This window comes from Rhinatrema bivittatum, chromosome 19 (assembly GCF_901001135.1).
Source record: "Rhinatrema bivittatum chromosome 19, aRhiBiv1.1, whole genome shotgun sequence".
NCBI classification, from domain to species: Eukaryota; Metazoa; Chordata; class Amphibia; order Gymnophiona; family Rhinatrematidae; genus Rhinatrema; species Rhinatrema bivittatum.
The window spans coordinates 27,346,817-27,366,668 of NC_042633.1; the positions used below are offsets into that span (position 1 = coordinate 27,346,817).

The 19,852-nt window shown below is 48.9% G+C and overlaps 1 protein-coding gene across 2 annotated transcripts; it reads right to left on the reverse strand.

Annotated features, from left to right (window-relative positions):
- Positions 1-7,535: 7,535 nt before the first annotated feature.
- LOC115080639 (zinc finger protein 34-like) lies at positions 7,536-15,691 on the reverse strand. Of its 2 annotated transcripts, none has more exons than XM_029584947.1 (7): positions 15,430-15,691; positions 12,842-12,968; positions 12,095-12,208; positions 11,049-11,162; positions 9,663-9,770; positions 9,342-9,446; positions 7,536-8,414 (listed from the first exon to the last, which is right to left on the reverse strand). In XM_029584947.1, the coding sequence occupies exons 1-7, from the start codon at positions 15,439-15,441 to the stop codon at positions 7,690-7,692; spliced, it is 1,305 nt and encodes a 434-aa protein (XP_029440807.1). In that variant the 5' UTR covers positions 15,442-15,691; the 3' UTR covers positions 7,536-7,689. The 2 variants fall into 2 exon arrangements, with proteins under 2 accessions (XP_029440807.1, XP_029440808.1); XM_029584948.1 differs by having other exon boundaries at positions 9,669-9,770; positions 15,430-15,690.
- Positions 15,692-19,852: the final 4,161 nt, after the last annotated feature.

Here is a 19,852-nt window from a genome sequence, read left to right on the forward strand (position 1 = left end):
CATTTTTCATATTTTCTAATTGTGTTGGTCCTGGTTTTTTTCCTGGCTTGGGTGCCTTCCTCCTCGTTTGCTTCAAACTCCTTTTCCATGGTTCTATTCCACACTATCCAAGCCCCGACTGAGACCTACACCCGACATCTCAACCACACTATTAAAAAATGGTTTTAAATAACAAACTTTGTCATTCGCTGCCATCACCCTCACATTGTTAACACTATCATTTACTATACAAATCACATTTAATCGGATTCAATCTTGTAACCTTGTAAATAAGTTGCTGTAAGTTAAATCCCCCTCTTCTCACCTCCAACTCCCAGTTATTTATTTCCCTGTTTTATTGTAACTGTCACTCTCCTTACAATGCTCTTGTTACAATTGTTTGAGTTATCTCTTATCTTGCACACTTTGTTAAATGTAAACCGGTTTGATGTGATCCATGTCATGAAAGCCGGTATAGTAAAAATAATAAATAAATAAATAAATAATGGGATTGTAGAACTGAATCACATGGGAGGGAAGGAAGGAGCCATCTCCACACGTCGGGCTTGTGCTGGGTCAGAGAGGAAAGAGCCCCAGCAGCTGATCACATTTTTGGTTCTGGTGGTGGCTGCAGATTCTTCAGTCCCACTTGAGCTGGATCAGAAAGGTGGGGGCAGAGCAGTTTGCTTTTGTCCCCATGGGCCACATGGGAGTTGGAGTCAGGGCCGTAGCCTGATGCCCATAGAGGTGCAATGCTCAGGGCAAGTGCTCCCCTCTCCTTCCTTGCCTTCATCCTGACAATTTCTGGACCCCATGCGGCAGCACATGGGTCCATGGTGGCTATGGATCTATCATCCTGCTATACCAGTCCAGAAGTGTGAGTGTTTTCTCCCTCTTCTCAGAGAGGACACAACTTTTTCTGTGACATTATCACTGATAGTTACCATGTTGTAACGCCAGCAAAAAGCCAGTATTCTCTGTCTCCAGTAGATGCATAAGAATTACCATACTGGGTCAGACAGAGGACCATCAAGCCCAGTATCTTGTTCCCAACAGTGGCCAATCCAGGTCACGAATACCTGACAAGATCCCAAACCATAAATAGATCCCCCGTGCTGCTATCAAGCAGCGATAAGTAGTGGCTATTCCCTAAGTCTACTTGGTTAATAATAGTTGTGAGGGGCATTATATTCCTCTGGCGAATACAAGAAGGCAGGCTGTAAGGAAAAGTTGGGAAAGAGATCCAGTATGTAAAAGAAATCAGAAGAGGAGGCTGACTCCAATTCCCAGAAGACACAGGGGTTCTGGAGAGGGAGGAACTACCCAGGCTTTGCCCTATCGAAAGGATGAGAGAGCTCAGGCATGATGGGAGAAGGGTGAGACAGAAACAGGAAGGAGTCCTACCAGAACCAAATGAACAGACAGAGGAGGAAAAACATCCCCCAGAAGCTTAATCAGTTCAATTTTTTAAGCAGCCAGATTGTGAATGGGAGAGGAGCCAGTGGTAAAAACCCCGTGAGACAGTTTATGGACTTTTCTTCCAGGAACTTGTCCAAACCTTTTTAAACCCATCTATGGGAACTGCCTTAACCACATCCTCAGCAATGAATTCCAGAGCTTAATTGTGCATTGAGTGAAAAGGAATGTGCTCAGATTTGTTTTGAACGTGTTACATACTAATTTCATGGAGTGACCCTAGTCTTTGTTGAAAGAGTAAATAACTGATTTACATTTACCCATTCTAGTCCACTCATAATTGTATAGATTTCTATCATATCCCCCCCTCAGTTGTTTCTTCTCCAAGTTGAGCATCCCTAGGCTTTGTAGCTTTTCTTCATAGGGAAGCCATCATTTTGGTTGCCCTTCTCCATCACAACTATATCTTTTTTTGAGATGTGGTGACCAGAACTGTACACAGTATTCAAGGTGCGGTCTCACCATGGAGCGATACAGAGGCATTATGACATTTTCCGTTTTATTAACCATTCCCTTCCTAATAATCCCTAACATTCTGCTTGCTTTTTTTGACAGCTGCAGCACACTGAGCCGACGATTTCAGTGTATTATCCACTATGATGCCCAGATCTTTTTCCTGGGTGGTAGCTCCTAATATCAAGCCTAACAATGTACAAGCATGGGCGCAGTATCCGGCACTACCCACTTTAAAACAGGGTGTGCCGTACAACACTAACTGTGTGCATATCCAGGAGAGCAGCAACAGAGAACAGGAAGAGGCCTGCGAGGCTGATGCTTGACCCCACCTCACCAGTGGCTAAGAACGGGAGCAGGATCAGGAGGAATTGCAGCCCAGCCCCTGCTGCCTGAGAGGAAAAGGAACCATGACTCCAAATTCTGAAGTCTCTCCAAAGTAGCATTTACTGCCACCTACTTGGAATTGGATTTGCAGAGGGAGATCGTAAAGCCATCTGAAAGTGGAATGGCAAACTCCAAAGTAGAACCACTCTGCACAATTGGGACAACCTACTGGTCCAAAATCATATAAGTCCACTCCCAGTAATAAAGCAGGAGATGACCTCCCACCAGAATCACCCAATGAGACCCATTGCACTAACTAAGCCATTCTGGAGATTCTACAATGTCACCTTCGGGCCTCTTGGCCCCTCAAAAAGACTGGCGCCTGTGTATCTAAACTGCTGCGATGAGGACTGCTTCCCCAGATAGTCTCCTGAAAATGTATATAACCCCTTGCAGCCCACAACACTCCCTGGGGCATGTCCTCCAGTAGACTGTGGGCCTTCTCCCAATTTCTTAACCAACTTCTCCAGATCCTGACAAAACAACAGCTTCTCTTTAAAAGGAAGCTTACCCAAACAGGACTAATCTATGGTGCAGATGTGCAACCAAAGATGCGTGTGTGCTACCAGAACTGCTGCTACAGCCCTAGAAGAGATCCTTACCAGTTGCCATATAGGCAGTCCCAGACTCCAGCCAAGCTACCTCCGAGCTCTTTGGAAACTGCTGGGACTAACGTACAAAAACACGAGCCATATAACCTCTACCAATCGAAAACTGAACTGCAAGACTCAAAAAGGAAATAGCTTTTCTATCCCTGTATCCTTAAGGGCAGCCCCTCCTTCCACTCGAATTATTGTCTTATGGATCACAGCGAAGACTAGAATATCCACCTTAGGGTCTCGGAACCTGGCTTCCTTGTCCTCCACCAGTAAAGTGAAAAATTTAGGACCCCCCCCCTTTGAAGATCTCCCACTCTGGCTAGAACTCTATGAAGAGAGAAAGCCTTAACAGGTTGCTTCATCCTCATCCAGTGTTTCTTTCACTTTCGAGGCCAACGTACACAGTGAAGATCCTTCCTGGTGGATCAATGAGGAATGAAAATTCCCCCTTCCAGAACAGGCAAACTATCGAGGAATCTTCTCTGTCAGATAACAGTTCCCCTTCCTCTAAAGAATCCCGAAGAGTCTCCACTTTCGCTTCATCCTCAAGGTCCCTCAAGGACCCCAGAGGCGAATTGAATCCTCTTATCTGTGCACCACTCCCTCTGGACAGCCTGGGATCCTCATGAAAAACTACAAGGAGGCTCCACAGCCATCGCATGCAAATCAGCAGCAACCCCTGGGTAGCTAAAGCCTCTGTGGAACTGCCCCCAAGAAACCCCAGAAGGACCCCCATGTAAAAAACACACAGAACCTTCCTGAATGACCCCCATCCACTCCAAAGGGCCTGGAATCTGCTGCCCTGAAGATTCTGGCATTGGCTCTGGGGTGGGATTGGATGTCCCAGAAGATCTCCTGAGGCTTCTCCACCTGAGGAGTAAAACCAAGAGGAGAAAAGAATGGCGGCAGCACCTCCCACCAAACTGCTGATTCCCACAGTAAGGCAGACTGCTCAACAGCAGCAGCAGTGAGCGTTACAGCCGACCCCTGCAAAGGCCTCAGGCTGATCAGGAGCAAAAAGAAAAGTCTCTGAAGGTGGCACTCACAGTCCCCATGAACACCGCTGAGCCTGAATGAACATGGGCTGCACTGGTAACAGGAGGGACCCCCTCCGGCATGCTTTCCTGCCAATCCCCGACGCAAGAGCGGGGCTCTGAAATAAACACACACCTCCGTTGATAAAGGTCCCGGCCTTGGGAACTGCTGAAGCGATAGCCAACTGCCAAGAGAAGGCTCCCCTCTGCCATAAAGCTCTTCTTTTTTTCCCCCCCCAAAACAAAACTTTATTTAGCCAAACACTTACCTTCATATCCAAGGCCAGAAAAGAGGGCACCGGACAGGGAGGGGGGGGGGGGGGGGTAGAAGCCCAAAGAAGAAAAGGGTGAAGAGGATCCAAAAAGAAGGCTTTCCTGTACCCCACACCTCCACTCAAGCAGAGCCCTTGGGCACCATGGAGACCAAGTGGAAAATCTTGGAAGCCAACGGAAGAATTTCACTAAAATAGAAGAGAGAATTTACAAAAAGCACAAAAACTCCTGTGAGAAAACCAGTCTCAACCACAAAGGGCCTGCACCCCACCTGGGAGCTTAGAATCCTGCTGTACCAATCAGTCTGCACCATCTGCTGGAGACAGAGAATACTGGTATTTAGCTACTGTTAATACAGTGATATCAGTGAAAAAGTTCGGTTATTTGTCTCCATCCGTGGGCAGAGTGACAAATACCCACACGTCTAGACTGGTGTAGCAGAACGATCCGGAAACAAAATTATTCAAAGTAGTTAAATCATAAACCAATTGTGAGGACCTTGCAAGACTAGGGGATCGAGTATCTAAATGCCAGATGAAATTTATTGTGGCCAAATGTAAAGCGACGCCTTTAGGGAAGAATAATCCAAACTATAGTTACACAATATTAGTTTCCATATTATTTTATTTGTTAAAATTTTATATCCTTACCATGGTCTCCTGGGCCAATCTGGAGCCATTAAAAGCACCAGCCCTTGGTGATGCTTGCCCCTCCAAATCAGTCTGCCCAGCATGGGCCATGAGAAAAAGGCATACAGTAGCTTGCCCTCCGGCCATTCTTGCATGAGAACATTGATGCCCAACGACTTCGGATTTCTCCTATGAAGAATCGAGGAACCTTTTCCTTGCGAGAAGTCATCAGCTGGTCTAGAAACGGAAGGCCCGAGCGATCTATCAGCTGAAACATCTTGTCTGACAATACCCATTCTCATGGGTCTAGACTTTCCCTGCTGAGAAAGTCCACTCTTACATTGTCTTTTCCTGCTATGTACGAGGCTGAGATCATCTGAAGACGCACTTCTGCCCATACCATAATTTGGTCTATCTCCTGCGACACTTGCTGGCTCTTAGTTCCTCCCTGCCAATTGATGTAGGCCACTGTCATTGCGTTGTCCAACATTACCTGGACCACACGCCCCCACAACCTGCCACTGAACTGTAAGCACGCAAGCTGGACTGCTGGGCTTCCAGCCAATTGATGTTCCAGAGAGACTCTTCTGTATTCCAGCGCCCCAACCCTGGAGGCTCGCATCTGTCGTGAGTACCAAACAGTCCGGTGAAGTCAGGGAAACTCTCTTTGTTAGATGATCTGCTTGCAACCACCACAGGAGGTGAGAGTAGACTTCCATCGGCAGGTGGCGCTGAATCAAATAGTCCGGAGACCGCAGGCTCCAACGAGACAGCAGGGACTGCTGAAGAGGATGCACATGCACCCTCGCCCACGGCACCACTTCCAGGGTAGCTTCCAGGGTAGCTGCCATCAAACTGAGTACTTATAGATAGGACCACGCTGTCAGGCATATAGTGTTCACTAAGAGATGAACCTGTGACATCAACTTCTGAATACAAACTTCCAAACGGAAGATTGCTCTTGGTTAGGGCTCCTGCAACAGGGAAATCACCTTGCGGGTCACCAGGCGGCTCTCTGCCAGAGACTTGGCCCGAATCAACTAGTCGTCCAAATACGGACGTACTAGGATTCCTTAACTCTGCCACCACCACCACTACAACCTCAGACAAGGTCCTGGGAGCGGTGGCCAGATCAAAAGGCAACACTCGAAACTGAGAATGGCACCCCAACACCGCGAAACACAGAAAACGGTGTTCCAATCGGATGGGGATATGGAGGTACACCTCGGACAGATCCAAGGTGATCAGAATTCTGCCGACTGCATGGCCATTATCACTGAGCGCATCCACCATCTGCTGGAGACGGAGAATACTGGCAGGCTGAGGTCACTGCAGGAGTATATATATACTGTGACATCAGTTTGCTCAGTCTCCATCTGCTGGTACAGGTGCATAATCCGCTGGTCCTGCGTCCATCGGTCTACATGCTAGGACATTTTTGATGCAGTTTAAGGCTTAGAGGTGAGTTTTCAAATGATGTGCATGTAAAAAACAAACAAACAAACAAAAAACTGACTTGTATGTAAATTGGGGGCTGGAAGTAAGTTTGGGCCAAAAGGGTCAGCTAGGGACATGGCCAACATTTAAGCACATACATTCTTATTTTCAAACCTGCCAAAGTGGCGAGCATAAGTCTTTTACTTGTTCAATATCAGGAGTAAGTGATCGTAAACATCTTAAAAGTGAAAAATGATTGGGTGGGGGGTCTTCAGGCTGAAGCACCTGGAGGGTGTCCCCAAGCTGCAGCTAGACTGGGTAAAGGGGTGGTCGAATTGGTAGAACTGGTAATTTCACTGCCCCACACCTGCTAGAAAATCCTCTGACTTGCGCATATAAAAAGCTTACGGGGGATTAAACGCATTGAAATAATGAGAGTAAAACCTGTTCGGGTATCCCTCTCAAATTTGAAATACAAATGCACGGTTAGATCACTCGCGCACACTTATCCCGGTAAATTACGACTTATCCGGCTAGGTAGCACCTTTGCTGCTACTTAAATGGACAAATTTAAATGTATCCAGATAGGTAGCGGCACTTATCTGACTATATTCCGATTTATCTGGCTTAGCAGCAGCAGGCGCTACTTAGCCGGGTAAGTCTGAAAAGTGCTACTTGTCCAGCTAAGTAGCGATTTGCGGACTTCTCCAGCTACGTGCCGCTACTTAGCCAGATTACATCGGCATTTATTCGCACTGCTTGGGGTTTTTACATATCTGGGCATGCTTGCGCGCACACGTACACTCCTAGCATAACCTGCCCGTACCGTTTCTGCACAGATTATAAAATACAGTAGGAATTTATACATGTAAATGGGCGCCCACGAGCAGTCTGGAAAGTTATCCTCCCCCTATGTAGTAGACAAATTCTCATATTCTGTTACAGGGAAACGCCTTCCATCCAGTGAGTATTCCCTCATGCACTACCAAGTTCGATTCTGCAGCGTCTTTACTAACATTCATCGACAAAAAGGCTTCTCTCTTGCTGGGTCTCCAGTGAATCACTAAGTCCATTTTCTCATTAAAACGTTTTGTCAAGCTTACCACAGATTAAAAAAAAAGCAGCTCGTCCTCTGCTTAGACATTTTTAAATTGTGATATCCAGAGAAAACATTTTACACATCCATTACATGCAAAAGGATTTTCTCCTGTATGAACTTTAAATGCTGTAAAGAGCAATTCTGAATAAGTACATCTTAAACATTTCTCTCTGTTTAAACGGAGCGTACTTTATTTTGCAGTGACCCTTACGTTACATTCAGTAAACTGAAAGATGTCTCTTTTGTGCTGGTACTGTGGTCATTCCACGGGTCAGATTTCTCCACACAGCCTTTGTCACACAAACCCAACGGAACAGGCTTTTTTACGGCGTGAATTCTTTTATGATGGTAGAGCTGCGATCGTCTGGAGAAGCTTTTATCACATTCCTTACAGGTAAATGGTTTCTCTCCTGCATGAAGTCTTTTATGAAGCGAGAGATGGGACCTTTGCGTGAAACCTTTTCACACTCGTTACACTTAAAGGGTTTGTCACCTGTGTGCAGTCTCTTGTGCACCACAAGACTGGACTTCCTCGTAAACTTTTTCTCACATTCGTTACAAGTGAAGGGTTTCTCTCCTGTATGAATTCTCTTGTGCTCTTTTAGGTGTCCTTTCCTAGTGAACCTTTTTTCACACTCATTACATCTAAACATATCCCCCCTTTCAGGAACTTGGTGGCGAACATTCTGACTTGACTTCTTAGTGCACTTCTCCCCACCTTCAGTCATTCGTGGGTGCTCAACAAAATGGGGTTTTGTGCTGAAACTCTTCCAGCGTTCGGCACATTTAAATGGTCTCTCTCGTTCATGGAGTCTCAGAGGCTGTACAAGCTTTGGCCAGGGCTTGGAATTCATTTCAAGTTCAGCGCAGGTGTTCGGCCTCTTTGCGGTCTGGGCTTTCTCCAGAGGCGGTGTTACCCTGCGGATGCCTTCTTCCCATTCAGCAAAAAGATCTGGACTGTCGCTGGAGGGGTCTCTGGGTTTCCAGTCCTCCCTCTGCTGCCTATCGCACACTCTCTGCATCTCATTAGTGTGCATGAATCCAGCAGCTGTTAGAAAAAAATGTGACTCGTTAATTTTACAGCTATGAAGGACAAATAACAGCAACTTTTATAGAGGAATTGTTAAAGGCCTTTGGGCCGGATTTTAAAATCTCTACACGCACCGGGCCTATTTTATAAAGGCCCAGGGACGCGTCTAAGTCCCGGGGCTTTACAAAAGGGGCGGGGCCAGAGGCCTCCAGCACAGCGGCCATTTGCCTGCCGGTTCTGTACATACCTCCAGCCTCTACAGCGTCTCCCCCAACCTCTTGTGGGCTGCGAGTGCAAAAAATTCTCATCTCTCCACTACATTGAAACACTACTATGCCCAAATCTGTGCAAACCCCATTCTGTTTTCCTTTTCTTCGGCGTGCTGTTTCCCTGTATGTGCTCATTTCGTGATCTGCGAGCATGCGCACAGTTCACAGGGAAACGCCGCTGGAGGCCTTTGATTAATTCTCAGTCTGGGTTCCTGAACCTCGGACCAGCCAGCGTTAATAGGACGTATTCAAAGCCAGGTAAATAGTCATTTATCCAGATAAAATGGCGTAGCTGAAAGCTGCTCTCCTCTGCCTGGCTTTCACAGCACATGTGGTTTTTATCTAGGTTACAAATAAGCGTTCCTGTGGGTGAGGAATAAAAGCAGCCTGCGTGCTTAACATTTGCAACAGTATGGGATTTTACCCCCATCCTGGCTACCCACACAAATAGCAGGTGCAAAGTACACACGTGCTCGTAGCATGCAGAATTTGCAGCCGCTGACTGTTCCCCTGTGCAAAGCAACTGCAATGTAGGCAGGCTAAGAGGGCTCACGTACACTGTAAATAATGCAACCTACTGAAAAGTGTCCCAAAGCTTTAGCCTGACGGGGGTGAGTTTTGCTGCCCGTTAGGCATGAATGTTTAAACCCAGGGAGTCATTTTACTTCTAACCGACCTATGGTGGTAAGGAATTCCTCTCCTCCCTTCAGTGGGTCACTCTCACGTGGCTCCTCCAGTTTCAGAGTCTGCACGGAGGGGTCCGGCTTGAAACCCGATTTGCCTGTTAAAACGATGGGAAAACACCGGTCAGCTGCAGCAACACAGGTAGAGCCGACGGACCGTGCAAAAGCTGAGAGGAGGTGTTTCAGTAAGGATCGCTGCAGCGTGGTTACGGAAAAGGAAGAATGAAAGGTTGCAGCTGGCTCTGGTGTGTCTGTCATCATGCTTTGGCTTGCCTGAGCACTAACTGGAACACCCGGTTTAAAATTTCCCTCACACGTGCCTGTGAGAAGCGTGGTTCCTTTCCCCTCGCACTCCTGGTGATCTGTCCAGAATTCCTCTTTCTTAATGCGGATTAAGATGTCAGGTCTGATGCTGCATTCGCCTATTGTGAGAAAAGAGGCTTGGAATTGGCACTGTGTATCCAGCCAACAGAAGGACTGCCATCAAGATTGAGGAAAGGGTGCTGCTTTGCTGATCATCATCAGGAACCTATGTTTAACTGCAGCTCGAATCACATTAACGCACACTCAGCAGATAGTACATTTAAGACAAAGCAAAGTATTTGTTATTTATTTACAGTTTCGACCTGATTTCCTAACTGGGGTGCAGAGCAATAATATCACAGAACTACAATTGCAGCAACAGCATTAAAACTTTGTACTAACCGGTCCTTCCCCCAATCCCAATTAATTGTAACCCAACCCTACTAATCCCCACTTCGTTAAGAAAACGTCCATCTCCCTATCTGCTGAGATGCCTAGGTTTAGCTTGCGCAGGTTTGGAGATTAATCCCAGGGATTGGAGAGATTCAGGTGATCCACAGGAGGACCCTCTAGACGCGGAGGTGGTGGCGGTTCTGAATGCGGACCCAGATGTTAAATAGGATGACCAGGATCCGGGTGGGTTTTCTGGGGTCAGGGGGATTAATCCTCAGGTGGTCCACGTGTGTAAGAAGGAATTGTGTCCCCTTATTCCGCAGAGGTTGGAGGAGCTGGGGGGAGGGGTTAAAATGGCGCAAGAGGAGACTCCTGGCAAGGCACCTTTGACCTCTCTCCCTTTTGAGACAAGGAACAAGGTCAGCGAGGGGGGGGTGTGTGCCCCCTGTCTCCAGCAGCTGAGGAATGAGGACTTCCCTACTGCACGGGACGGCTCTAGCAGGCAAAAGGAACTATTCAGACTCTCAAACCTGTCATTCGTGCTGGACGATAATAAATTCCTGCAGGACGTGTCAGGCTCTTGTTTATCTGGCACAACTGGCATGCATCGAATTTGAAAGTGCCTTGCAATCCATTTCACAAACTCGTAGGGGTGTTTTGAGAATGAAAGGGAACGCATTTCACGCAGAAAGACAGGGAGGTCGGTGGCATGAGAACAAGTTTTGAAAGCCTCTCGACAGCAGAGCAGAGAATCAGGCGCCTCGGTAACCCTGGATTTGAAATTTTGCCCCCGTGCGGCTGCATGGCTTCACTCTATGGTTATAGGTGACCTCTGCTGGGGGGGGGGGGGGGGGGGCATGCACACGTTCAGTGGTACGCACAGGGGCTTCTACAGGGATTAATTAACACGAGTCATTAGGGGGACAGCAGGGTAAGCGCGGGCTAGCCATGTAAATAAATAAAGGGGGGCATGGAGAGTCGTTCTGGAAGAAAGTTATACTTGCTTGTGCCAGGAAGGTGGCTCTGTTTGGTCATCTCTGATGCAGGCTGAGGCACGAAATCCGTTTCTTTCTCTTGTTTAATGCTCAGGGAGAATACGGATGTTACAACTGGATGGCCTGTTATAACAACACACACACAGCGATGAGTCCGAATCTGTCTCTTGCTCTAGATACTGTACACAGAGATAGACAGACAGTTTATGTTTGTGTGTCCATCTGCATTTTGGCTGATATCAGGACCCTGTCTACGCTAAACATTTTCCACAGTTCCTGAATGCCACCCAAAGAAAGCTGCAATTGTAAAAATCACAGCCCAGGCAACGAGCAGGTCCTTCAGCTACCCTGCCCACGGCTACACTGCAGCCAGCCAGGCAGGCAGGCCTTCCCGTGGCTCCTGAAGGTCCACCAGGGAGGGGGGGATAGGAAGAGGGGCGAGCCTTCCCGTGGCTGCACGGAGCCGGATAGGGAGGGAGAACAGGCAATCCTTGGCTCTCTGGGGTTTGACAGGGAAGGAGGTAGGCCTTCTGCGATTCCTCAGTGCCAGGAAGAGGGGTCAGGTATGGAAAGAGGGAGGCCTTCCTGTGGTCTCCTCCGGACTAGGCCGGCCACGCATGGCTCCTTGGAGCTGAACAGAAAGAGAATCGGCGCATCGGTGGCAAAGGGCACTGTAAGGAAACCGCGCGCTTTGCACCATTTCTTTGTCCACACAAAGCTCACATGCAAAGTTTGTGGCTCCTTTTTACCTGTAACCCTTGTCTTCAGTTTTCAAAAGGAAATGACCTTAGGTGCCTTTTGAAAATTAGCTACAAGGTCCATGGGCAAAAAGTACTCACGGACTTTGCAACACACGGAGCTGTTACCTGTTCATCATGGGGGCAATGTTATCTAAAACTCATCATTGCTTTGCATTCTTCACCTGTAGAATGATCTTATCCCTTGGGATGTGCCAAGTTGGGTGAAGAATGGGCCTTTCCGCTGGTTACTGATAAGAGTTCTCATTTCCTTGGATCTCACAATTCAGAAGGGTTGAGTCCCTACCATTTACTCACGTGTGGGGGGGTCGTTAAGGGTTTCTTTTTCCTCCCGGTCGTGCCGTTGCATGAAACATTTCTCGTCTTGCTGTCGAACGCGGATTAAAACATCTGGATTAACAATTGAATAGCCTGGCAGTCAAAAACATCAGTGGCATTAGTTTTGATCTTGTCGCTGGCTGTCTGGTGAAATTTGTATGCTTGCTCCGACTTGTGTCTTTATTATTTACTTAGCTGCAGGAATGTTTGTTCTTATTTTTTTGTGATCAATTTGTTTGTTTGAAACATGGGTAACAAGCACTACCTAAATTAAATTACCGTACATAATTGCAAGAAACCTCCTTTGGCATCGTGTCACCCAGTGCAGAATTTGTGATATCAGGAGGAAGGCGAGGCACACGCTCTCTCCTGCTTGTGCATGGGCATCTTTAGCAACGAACACAGACTACGACTCGGGGGGGGGGGGGGGGGGGAGCTCTATCCAGCTTCTCGTTTAAGCTGGCAGCAGCTCACCTTCTTTTGCCATTTGGCATCGAGGCCTCCAGTTGCCCTAAAATAATATCGATTCTCCTCCACTATGAGCTTGTATACCAAGCAGGTGATGTGAATTGCCCAAGGGTCACACAGTGAGTGGAATTAAACTTCAGACTAAGGTTTGTGACTATGCTGCACTACCAAGCCAAATAAAGGCATTTGAGAGAATGTACAAAAAGCAAATTCCAATGGGTCTGGGATGGCAGACAATGGAAAGAAACAAATCTTTACCCCGTGACGTCAGAACACTGTGAATCTCTTTGATGACTTTCTTGTACAGCTCCTTCTGCCATTCTCCCAGGATATCCCACTCTGCCTCCCAGAAATAAGCAGCGACATCATTAAATGTGACCGATGCCTGGAACAGCAAACATAACACACTCAGCCCCTTTACCCTCAGATTACATAAATCATGCTAAATTGCATCTATCAGCGAAACCAGCTCTGGAACATATTCTGCTGAGGAAGGCAATTTTCTCCGCACAGTCATAAATGATCTTACATGCTGCACACATTAAATTGGGTTAGTTTGGGCAGCGCGTGCACGATTTGTCATGTTGTACTGACTGATCAGATTTACAATGCTCGTCCACAGCTAACTCACCTTCTTGATCTGGGTGGGAGATTCCCTATTCGGAGCTCATACCCCAGCTCCCACCTGAGCCCCCCATAAATCTCCAAAATAGGAAGGTTTCTCAGCAGTCTTCGACTCCATTGACCATGACATCCTAATAAACAGATGGCATCAGGGGGCCGGCCCTAAACCGCTTCCGATCTCATGCAACAGTCATTGTGGGTGAGTCCTCCTCACCTGCCAAACCCTGCCATGCAGTGTCCCACAGGAATCAACCCTCTTCAATATTATATTATAACCTCAGACCCCTAAATTGATGAGATCAGAAAATCTGATCTCCTCTGCTTCATCTATGCAGATGATGTTTCGGGCTTCCTATCGCTGGGATCTGTCAAAGACTTTGCAGTTCACAAACCAAAACATTCTTCTCTCAGAAATATGGAATGGGACCACATCCAACAAACTCAAATTAGACCCCATCAAAACAGAGGTACTGGTCCTTGATAACAACTCTTCCCCAAGCTCTCAACCTCAAACTGGTACTCAAATCCCTGCTCACAATAAAACCTGGAGTCTGGGAGTCATCCTGGAATCCAGACTTCACCTGGACTCACAAAATGTCCATAAGCTTCCAGGAGCACCCTCTAGCACCTCAGACAACTCAAGCAGACTAAGTCCTTTCTAGATTGGATTCCTGTAACACACTGCACTTGGGTCTCCCGCAAAATCTCCTCTGTCACCTACACGGACCATGTCACCCCAGTCCTCTGCGACCTTGACTGTCTTCCGATCTCCTATCAGGCCCTATTCAAGGCCCTCTGCATTGCTTATAAGTTGCATATAAGGCTAAGATCTGAAACAGCAGCTCTTCCACTTGTCCCTGCTCCCAAAGATTCCAGACTGGCCCAAACCTACAAGCATGCCTTCTCCACGTTCTGTCCCAGGATGTGGAATTCTCTCCCAATGTCTGATGTTCCATTGCTTGGTTAAGATCTGGCTTTTTCACCAAGCACACAGCATATGCAAGCTACAACCAGCACATCTACCTGCTCTTACAAATAAACATTTTTGTATAACTGTCACTACATTGTACCATGTTTTGCACTCTACTGCTTGTTCTGCAGACCATCAATGTCTTGTATAATTTGCACTACACTGTGCCATGTTCTGTACTATATGCATCACTTCACCACTTCTGCTCTGTCAGTCATGCCCCCTTGTCCCAATCCTGATCCATAACACTATTCCATCCATGTCATCCTCTGGTTGTAAACTCCTCAATAAAATCAATCCTTGCTTTTTGAACCACAGTAGGAGGGTGAGTAATAAATAAATAAAAGTTGGAGGAGGTGACCACAGGCAGAGGAAGAGCGAGAAGACAGAGCACAGGACTACTTTGGCTTCTCCATTTCTTTCCTAGTGACAAAAACAGCCCCTGACTTCAGGGACAGAGGCTGCTACTGCACCTGCTCATGGGCCCATGATAGAGGCCCCCCAGCAGCTGAGAAGCAGGATTTTCAAGTCAAGTTTTGGCAGTTTTTCTCTTTTATCTATAACTAGATTCCAGCCAGAAAGCCCCCTCTCCTCTGACAGGCCACCAGGGCTATCTGTTTTGAGTTAGCAATAACTACTCTTTTGGGATCCGCTAGGTACTTGTGATCCTGACTGACCACTTTTCGAGACAGGAAGCTGGACTTGTTTGGTCTGTCTCAGCATGGCACATGCATGCCAACGTCTTCCATGTTCCTAAATGAGTCAGCCCTTCTGTATCACAGGATGCACCTGGCACATATGAAATATTGTCTTACATCTACATGTTACTATGCTATTTAAATTCTGAAAAGGTAAATTCATTTCGTGTTGCTCACTCCTTTCCCAGATCTATGTGGCTAATAATAGTTTATGGACTTTTCTTCCAGGAACTTTTAAACCTTGCTATGCAGTCTGCCCATTTGTACCTGCCTAATGTACTACCGATTTTTCTTCTGAAATGAGATCCTAAAGGAACATGGCTTATGGTTTCTTGCACTGCGATCATGGTTTGCAAAATTGTGATCTGAGCACCGTTTGAAGATGCTCAGACTTCTTAATGACAAAACCCGAAACAGCCCGGGAATATGACTTTCCCTCCCCATGCCCCTGACTCAAAACCGGGTCCCCCTCCAATCCCAGGAAACAAACGATCGAGCACATGGCACAGTTCTTCTTTGATCTCTAGTGCTCTGGTTAAATAGGAATTCCTTACCGGATCAGACATTTCCCGTCTGCTTTCCCTCGGGATGCTGCAGCCGAGGGCACGGAGTCAGCCCGGAGGTCCCAAAGGCTGAGAAGATGCTGACAAAGGAGGAGCGCCTTAGTCCAAGAAAAGGTCTGGGCTGCTGAGCTTTCTTTCTGCCGAAAGAGAATGGCCCCACGCCTGCCCACGGGGACGGGGCAGCTGCCGGCGCTCGGTCTGGCAGGGAAGGTTTCCGCAGCCCCCCTGAGCCATCACAGGAAAGGGAAGCAGCAGAGCCCCGGGGCCCGAGCATGCGCAGAGCTCCCCAGCCGAGGCCACGCGGCCTTCCGTCCCGTGCCCTGCTGCGGGTGGAACGGACGCCAGAGCTCGTGCCCGCTTTCCAGCGAGACGGCATGGAGGGCGGGGGTGGGCTGCAGCGCCGGGCCGGGCCTGCTGTTTCGGGACTTCCAGAATGAATCTGCACGCGAGCGATTTGGGAAACGGGCCCCTTGAGCCGGCGCCGCAACTCCGGGTGCAGCCGAGCAGACAGGCGCTCCGGGGTCCTAGAAAGCGCCATCTCTGCTCAGCTGCAGCCTCTCTCCGCAGGGCCTATGGGGGGCACTAGAGGGCAAGAGAACCGGCACAGCTGCTGGGATCCAGAGAGAGCCAAGGGGGAGGGGGTGCTAGGTAACCAGGAAAGAGCAAGCACGAGCTGCCAAAAAAAAAACCAAGCCCAAAACCCACAAGATGAAAACTACTTTTATTACACAGAAAACACTTAAAAATACTTTTGGGAGTGTAAAGGAGGCAATACAGTGGCTTGCACTAGTAGTTAATGTCTTTTTTGAGTTGCTCAGCTATGTTTATGAAGGTCTCCTATATGTTTCCACTTTAATAGTCATTGGTGGTTTATTTTTCTGAGTTTGTACCTTTATTTCAGCATCACCAATTTACAAATGAGTAATAATGCAGCCCTAACAAGCCATACAATGGTGGTTTAATGCAAAATTAGAAAGCTGATTTAACCTTACAATTTCTGAAAATCCTCTTCAATGTACAAAATGCATCCTCACTCAACTAAATCTTAAAATTTAAAAATAAAATCATTTTTCCTGTCGTGTAGCCAGATGGACTCAGAACAAGTGGGTATAGTGTGCTCGTGCTAGCAGTTGGAGACGGATCTGACGTCAGCAAGGGTACATATACCCCCACAGGAAGTGAAGCTCTTCAGTAATTTCAGTCTCCAAAGCAGTTTGGAGAGCGTGCTTCCAATCTACTTTCTACTTCTACTTACTAAACTTCTACAGAACATCGAGCCCCGCACTTCTGCGGTGATACCATTCGGTCCCTCCCCCAGTTGAGTTTCCCGAGGTGATTTCCGTGGTCCTTCGGAGGTTTAGGCCTCGGTCCGGTGGCCGAATCGCAGCAGGGACCAAGCCCCCGAGCAGGAAAGGCTTGGGTTGAGCTAAGAGGCGCCTCGGTCCCGGCGTGGACGTGGGAGGCAGCGGGTGCATTCCTCAAGCGCGGCGGTGAAGGTATTTGCCCTCTCCCCCCGCAGCCGGAGACCGCCCGGGTTTCAGCCGGGAAGCGCCGAGGATCAGGTAAGGCGCACAACTTTTACTTTGGTCTCCGAAGTTTGAGGATCGGCGGCGTTGCCTGTATGCGGCACGCCGCGGAGGTCGCCATTTTGTTGGCCCTGTTCAGGTATTGAGCGCCCATGATAGGCGCCTGTATTGAGCGCATATTGTGTTTAGCGCATATTATTGAGCGCATATTGTGTTTAGCGTATGTTGCTGACCGCATATTATTGAGCGCTTATTGTATTTCGCGTATATAGCTGCCGCTTATTATTGAGCGCATATTGTATTTAGCGTGTATAGCTGACGCTTATTATTGAGCGCATATTGTTGAGCGCATATTATATTGAGCACATGTTATATTAAGCGCATATTGCTGCCGCATATTATTTAGCGCAATGGACCAATCGAATGCCCCGGTGTCCCGGCCTGAAAGCTCTCGGCCTCTGCTCAGCATGCCAGCTCAGAGCTACGCCCAGCGAGGAGCCAGACTCCCTTTGTGCCCAATGTGAGGAGGCAGTGGGAGCCTCGGGCCAGGACCAGTCTCAACCAAGGTTTGTTGACAGTTCTCCAGGGGCCACCCCGGATCTCGCAGGCAGTCTCGAACAACCTGGAATCCCGGGGGACCTGGTACCCCGACGACTTGAGACCACCTCCATTTCCTGGGTGGATCTCTTTAAGGGGATCCATGCCTTTGTACAGATGCAATCAGCTTCCCGTCCAGGCCCTGCTGTTGCTGTTCCAGCGGACCCTGCCCCTGGACCTTCGCGCCCTTATCGTGGGCGAGCGCACCCGCCTCCGGGCAGTCCGGTTCAGGCGGACCCTGATGTCTCGGAGACCGAATCAGAACCCTCCGAGGAGGGGGAACTTCCCTCGGGGATGGAGCCATATCGAACCATGAGGTGGTTCTTTCCCAAGGAAGATCTCTCCGACCTAATATCTCAGTGCCTGGCGGAGTTGGATATTTCAGGGCCCAGCACTACGGTGCCATCTATACAGAACCCTCTGCTGGAAGGTCTTTGTCCTACAGCCCGCCATTTTCCCTTCTTGCAAGCCGCACAGCAACTGATAGATCTGGAATGGGCTGCACCAGTGGCCGCATTCAAAGGGGGTCGGGGCCTGATAGGCATGTACCCCCTGGAACCGGCAATCAAGGAGATGCTGGCGTGCCCTCAGGTGGACGCTTTGGTTAGCGCGGTGGTCAAGCGCATACCATTCCAGTTGAGGGGGGGGGGGGGGGGGGCGGCCCTCAAGGAACCTCACGACCGGCGACTGGACGCCATCCTGAAACAGACATTTGAGGTGGCAGCCCTGTCTTTGCGAATTGCAACCTGCTGCACAGTGGTGACGCGTTCCTGTTTGTCACAGGTCAGGAACAATGCTCCGGCGGCAGACATGGAGTCCGCTCTCTCGTTCCTCATGGATGCCGCATCCGACCTCGTCCGTACAACAGCCAAGGGGATCTCATCTTCTGTGGCTGCCAGGAGGCAGCTCTGGATACGGAATTGGGCAGCGGATGCTCCTTCGAAGACACGCCTCACCAGAATGCCCTTTAGGGGTTCTTTCCTGTTCGGCAGCGACCTTGATAAACTGGTCAGCACATGGGGTGCCTCTCCTATACCTCGACTGCCGGAAGACAGGTTCAAAAGGAACCAGCGCGCCTTTCCTAGGCCTTCCAGAGGCAGAAGCTCCCAACGCTTCATTCCCTATAGGGGTCTCTATCAGGCACCCCGACCTCAGGCCAGGAACCAGTCCTTTCGGCCCAAGCAGCAGAAGAGGGGAGCCGGCTCGGGTTCAGGCCCCGGCCACACCTCCCAATGAGATTCAGCCGATCCATCTGGGGGACGGGGCCATAGGGGGCAGGTTAACCCTCTTCTACCCCAGATGGGTCGAGATTACGTCGGACCAGTGGGTCCTCGCCCTCATCCGAGAGGGTTACTTTCTGGACTTCCATCATCTACCTCCGGCCAGGTTTGTGGAATCCTCGTGTCCGATCCACAAGAAGGCAGCATTGGAAGCTACCTTGGCAAGGCTACTATCCTTGAAAGCCATAATCCCGGTACCTGCACGGGAAATGAATTCTGGGCATTATTCCATTTATTTCATGGTACCCAAGAAAGAGGACACTTTCCGGCCCGTATTGGACCTCAAGTCAGTCAATCGATACTTACGGGTCCCGAGGTTTCGCATGGAAACTCTGCGCTCAGTCAAGAACGCAGTACAGCCAGGAGAATTCGTCACGGCCTTGGATTTATCAGAAGCCTACCTGCATATCCCGATCCATCAGGATCATCAGCGCTACTTACGCTTCAAGGTTCTGGGACACCACTTCCAATTCCGGGCTTTGCCCTTCGGGCTAGCCACGTCGCCACGGACCTTCACCAAGGTGATCGTAGTGGTAGCGGCGGCACTCAGACGGGAAGGAATCCTGGTCCATCCCTACCTGGACGATTGGCTGATCAGGGCAAAATCACGAGAGGAGAGCCATCGGGCAACCAACAGAGTGATCGCCCTTCTGGAAAGCCTGGGATGGGTAGTCAACCTAAACAAGAGTTGCCTACAGCCTTCCCAATCTGGAATATCTGGGGGTCCAGTTCGACACCCAGGCAGACACAGTCAGTCTCACCACCAAGAGAAGATTAAAACTTCAGACGCGTCTCCGGTCCTTGATGGGAGCCAGTCGGCCCACAGCTTGGGATTACCTGCAGGTCCTCGGTCTCATGGCATCCACCCTGGAAGTGGTACCATGGGCAAGGGCCCATATGAGACCTCTACAACGCTCCCTGCTCTCTCGATGGAGCCCCCGCTTCCGGCATTACTCCATGCATCTACCTCTACCGGCCAGAGTGCAGACTCAGCTACGGTGGTGGTTGCAG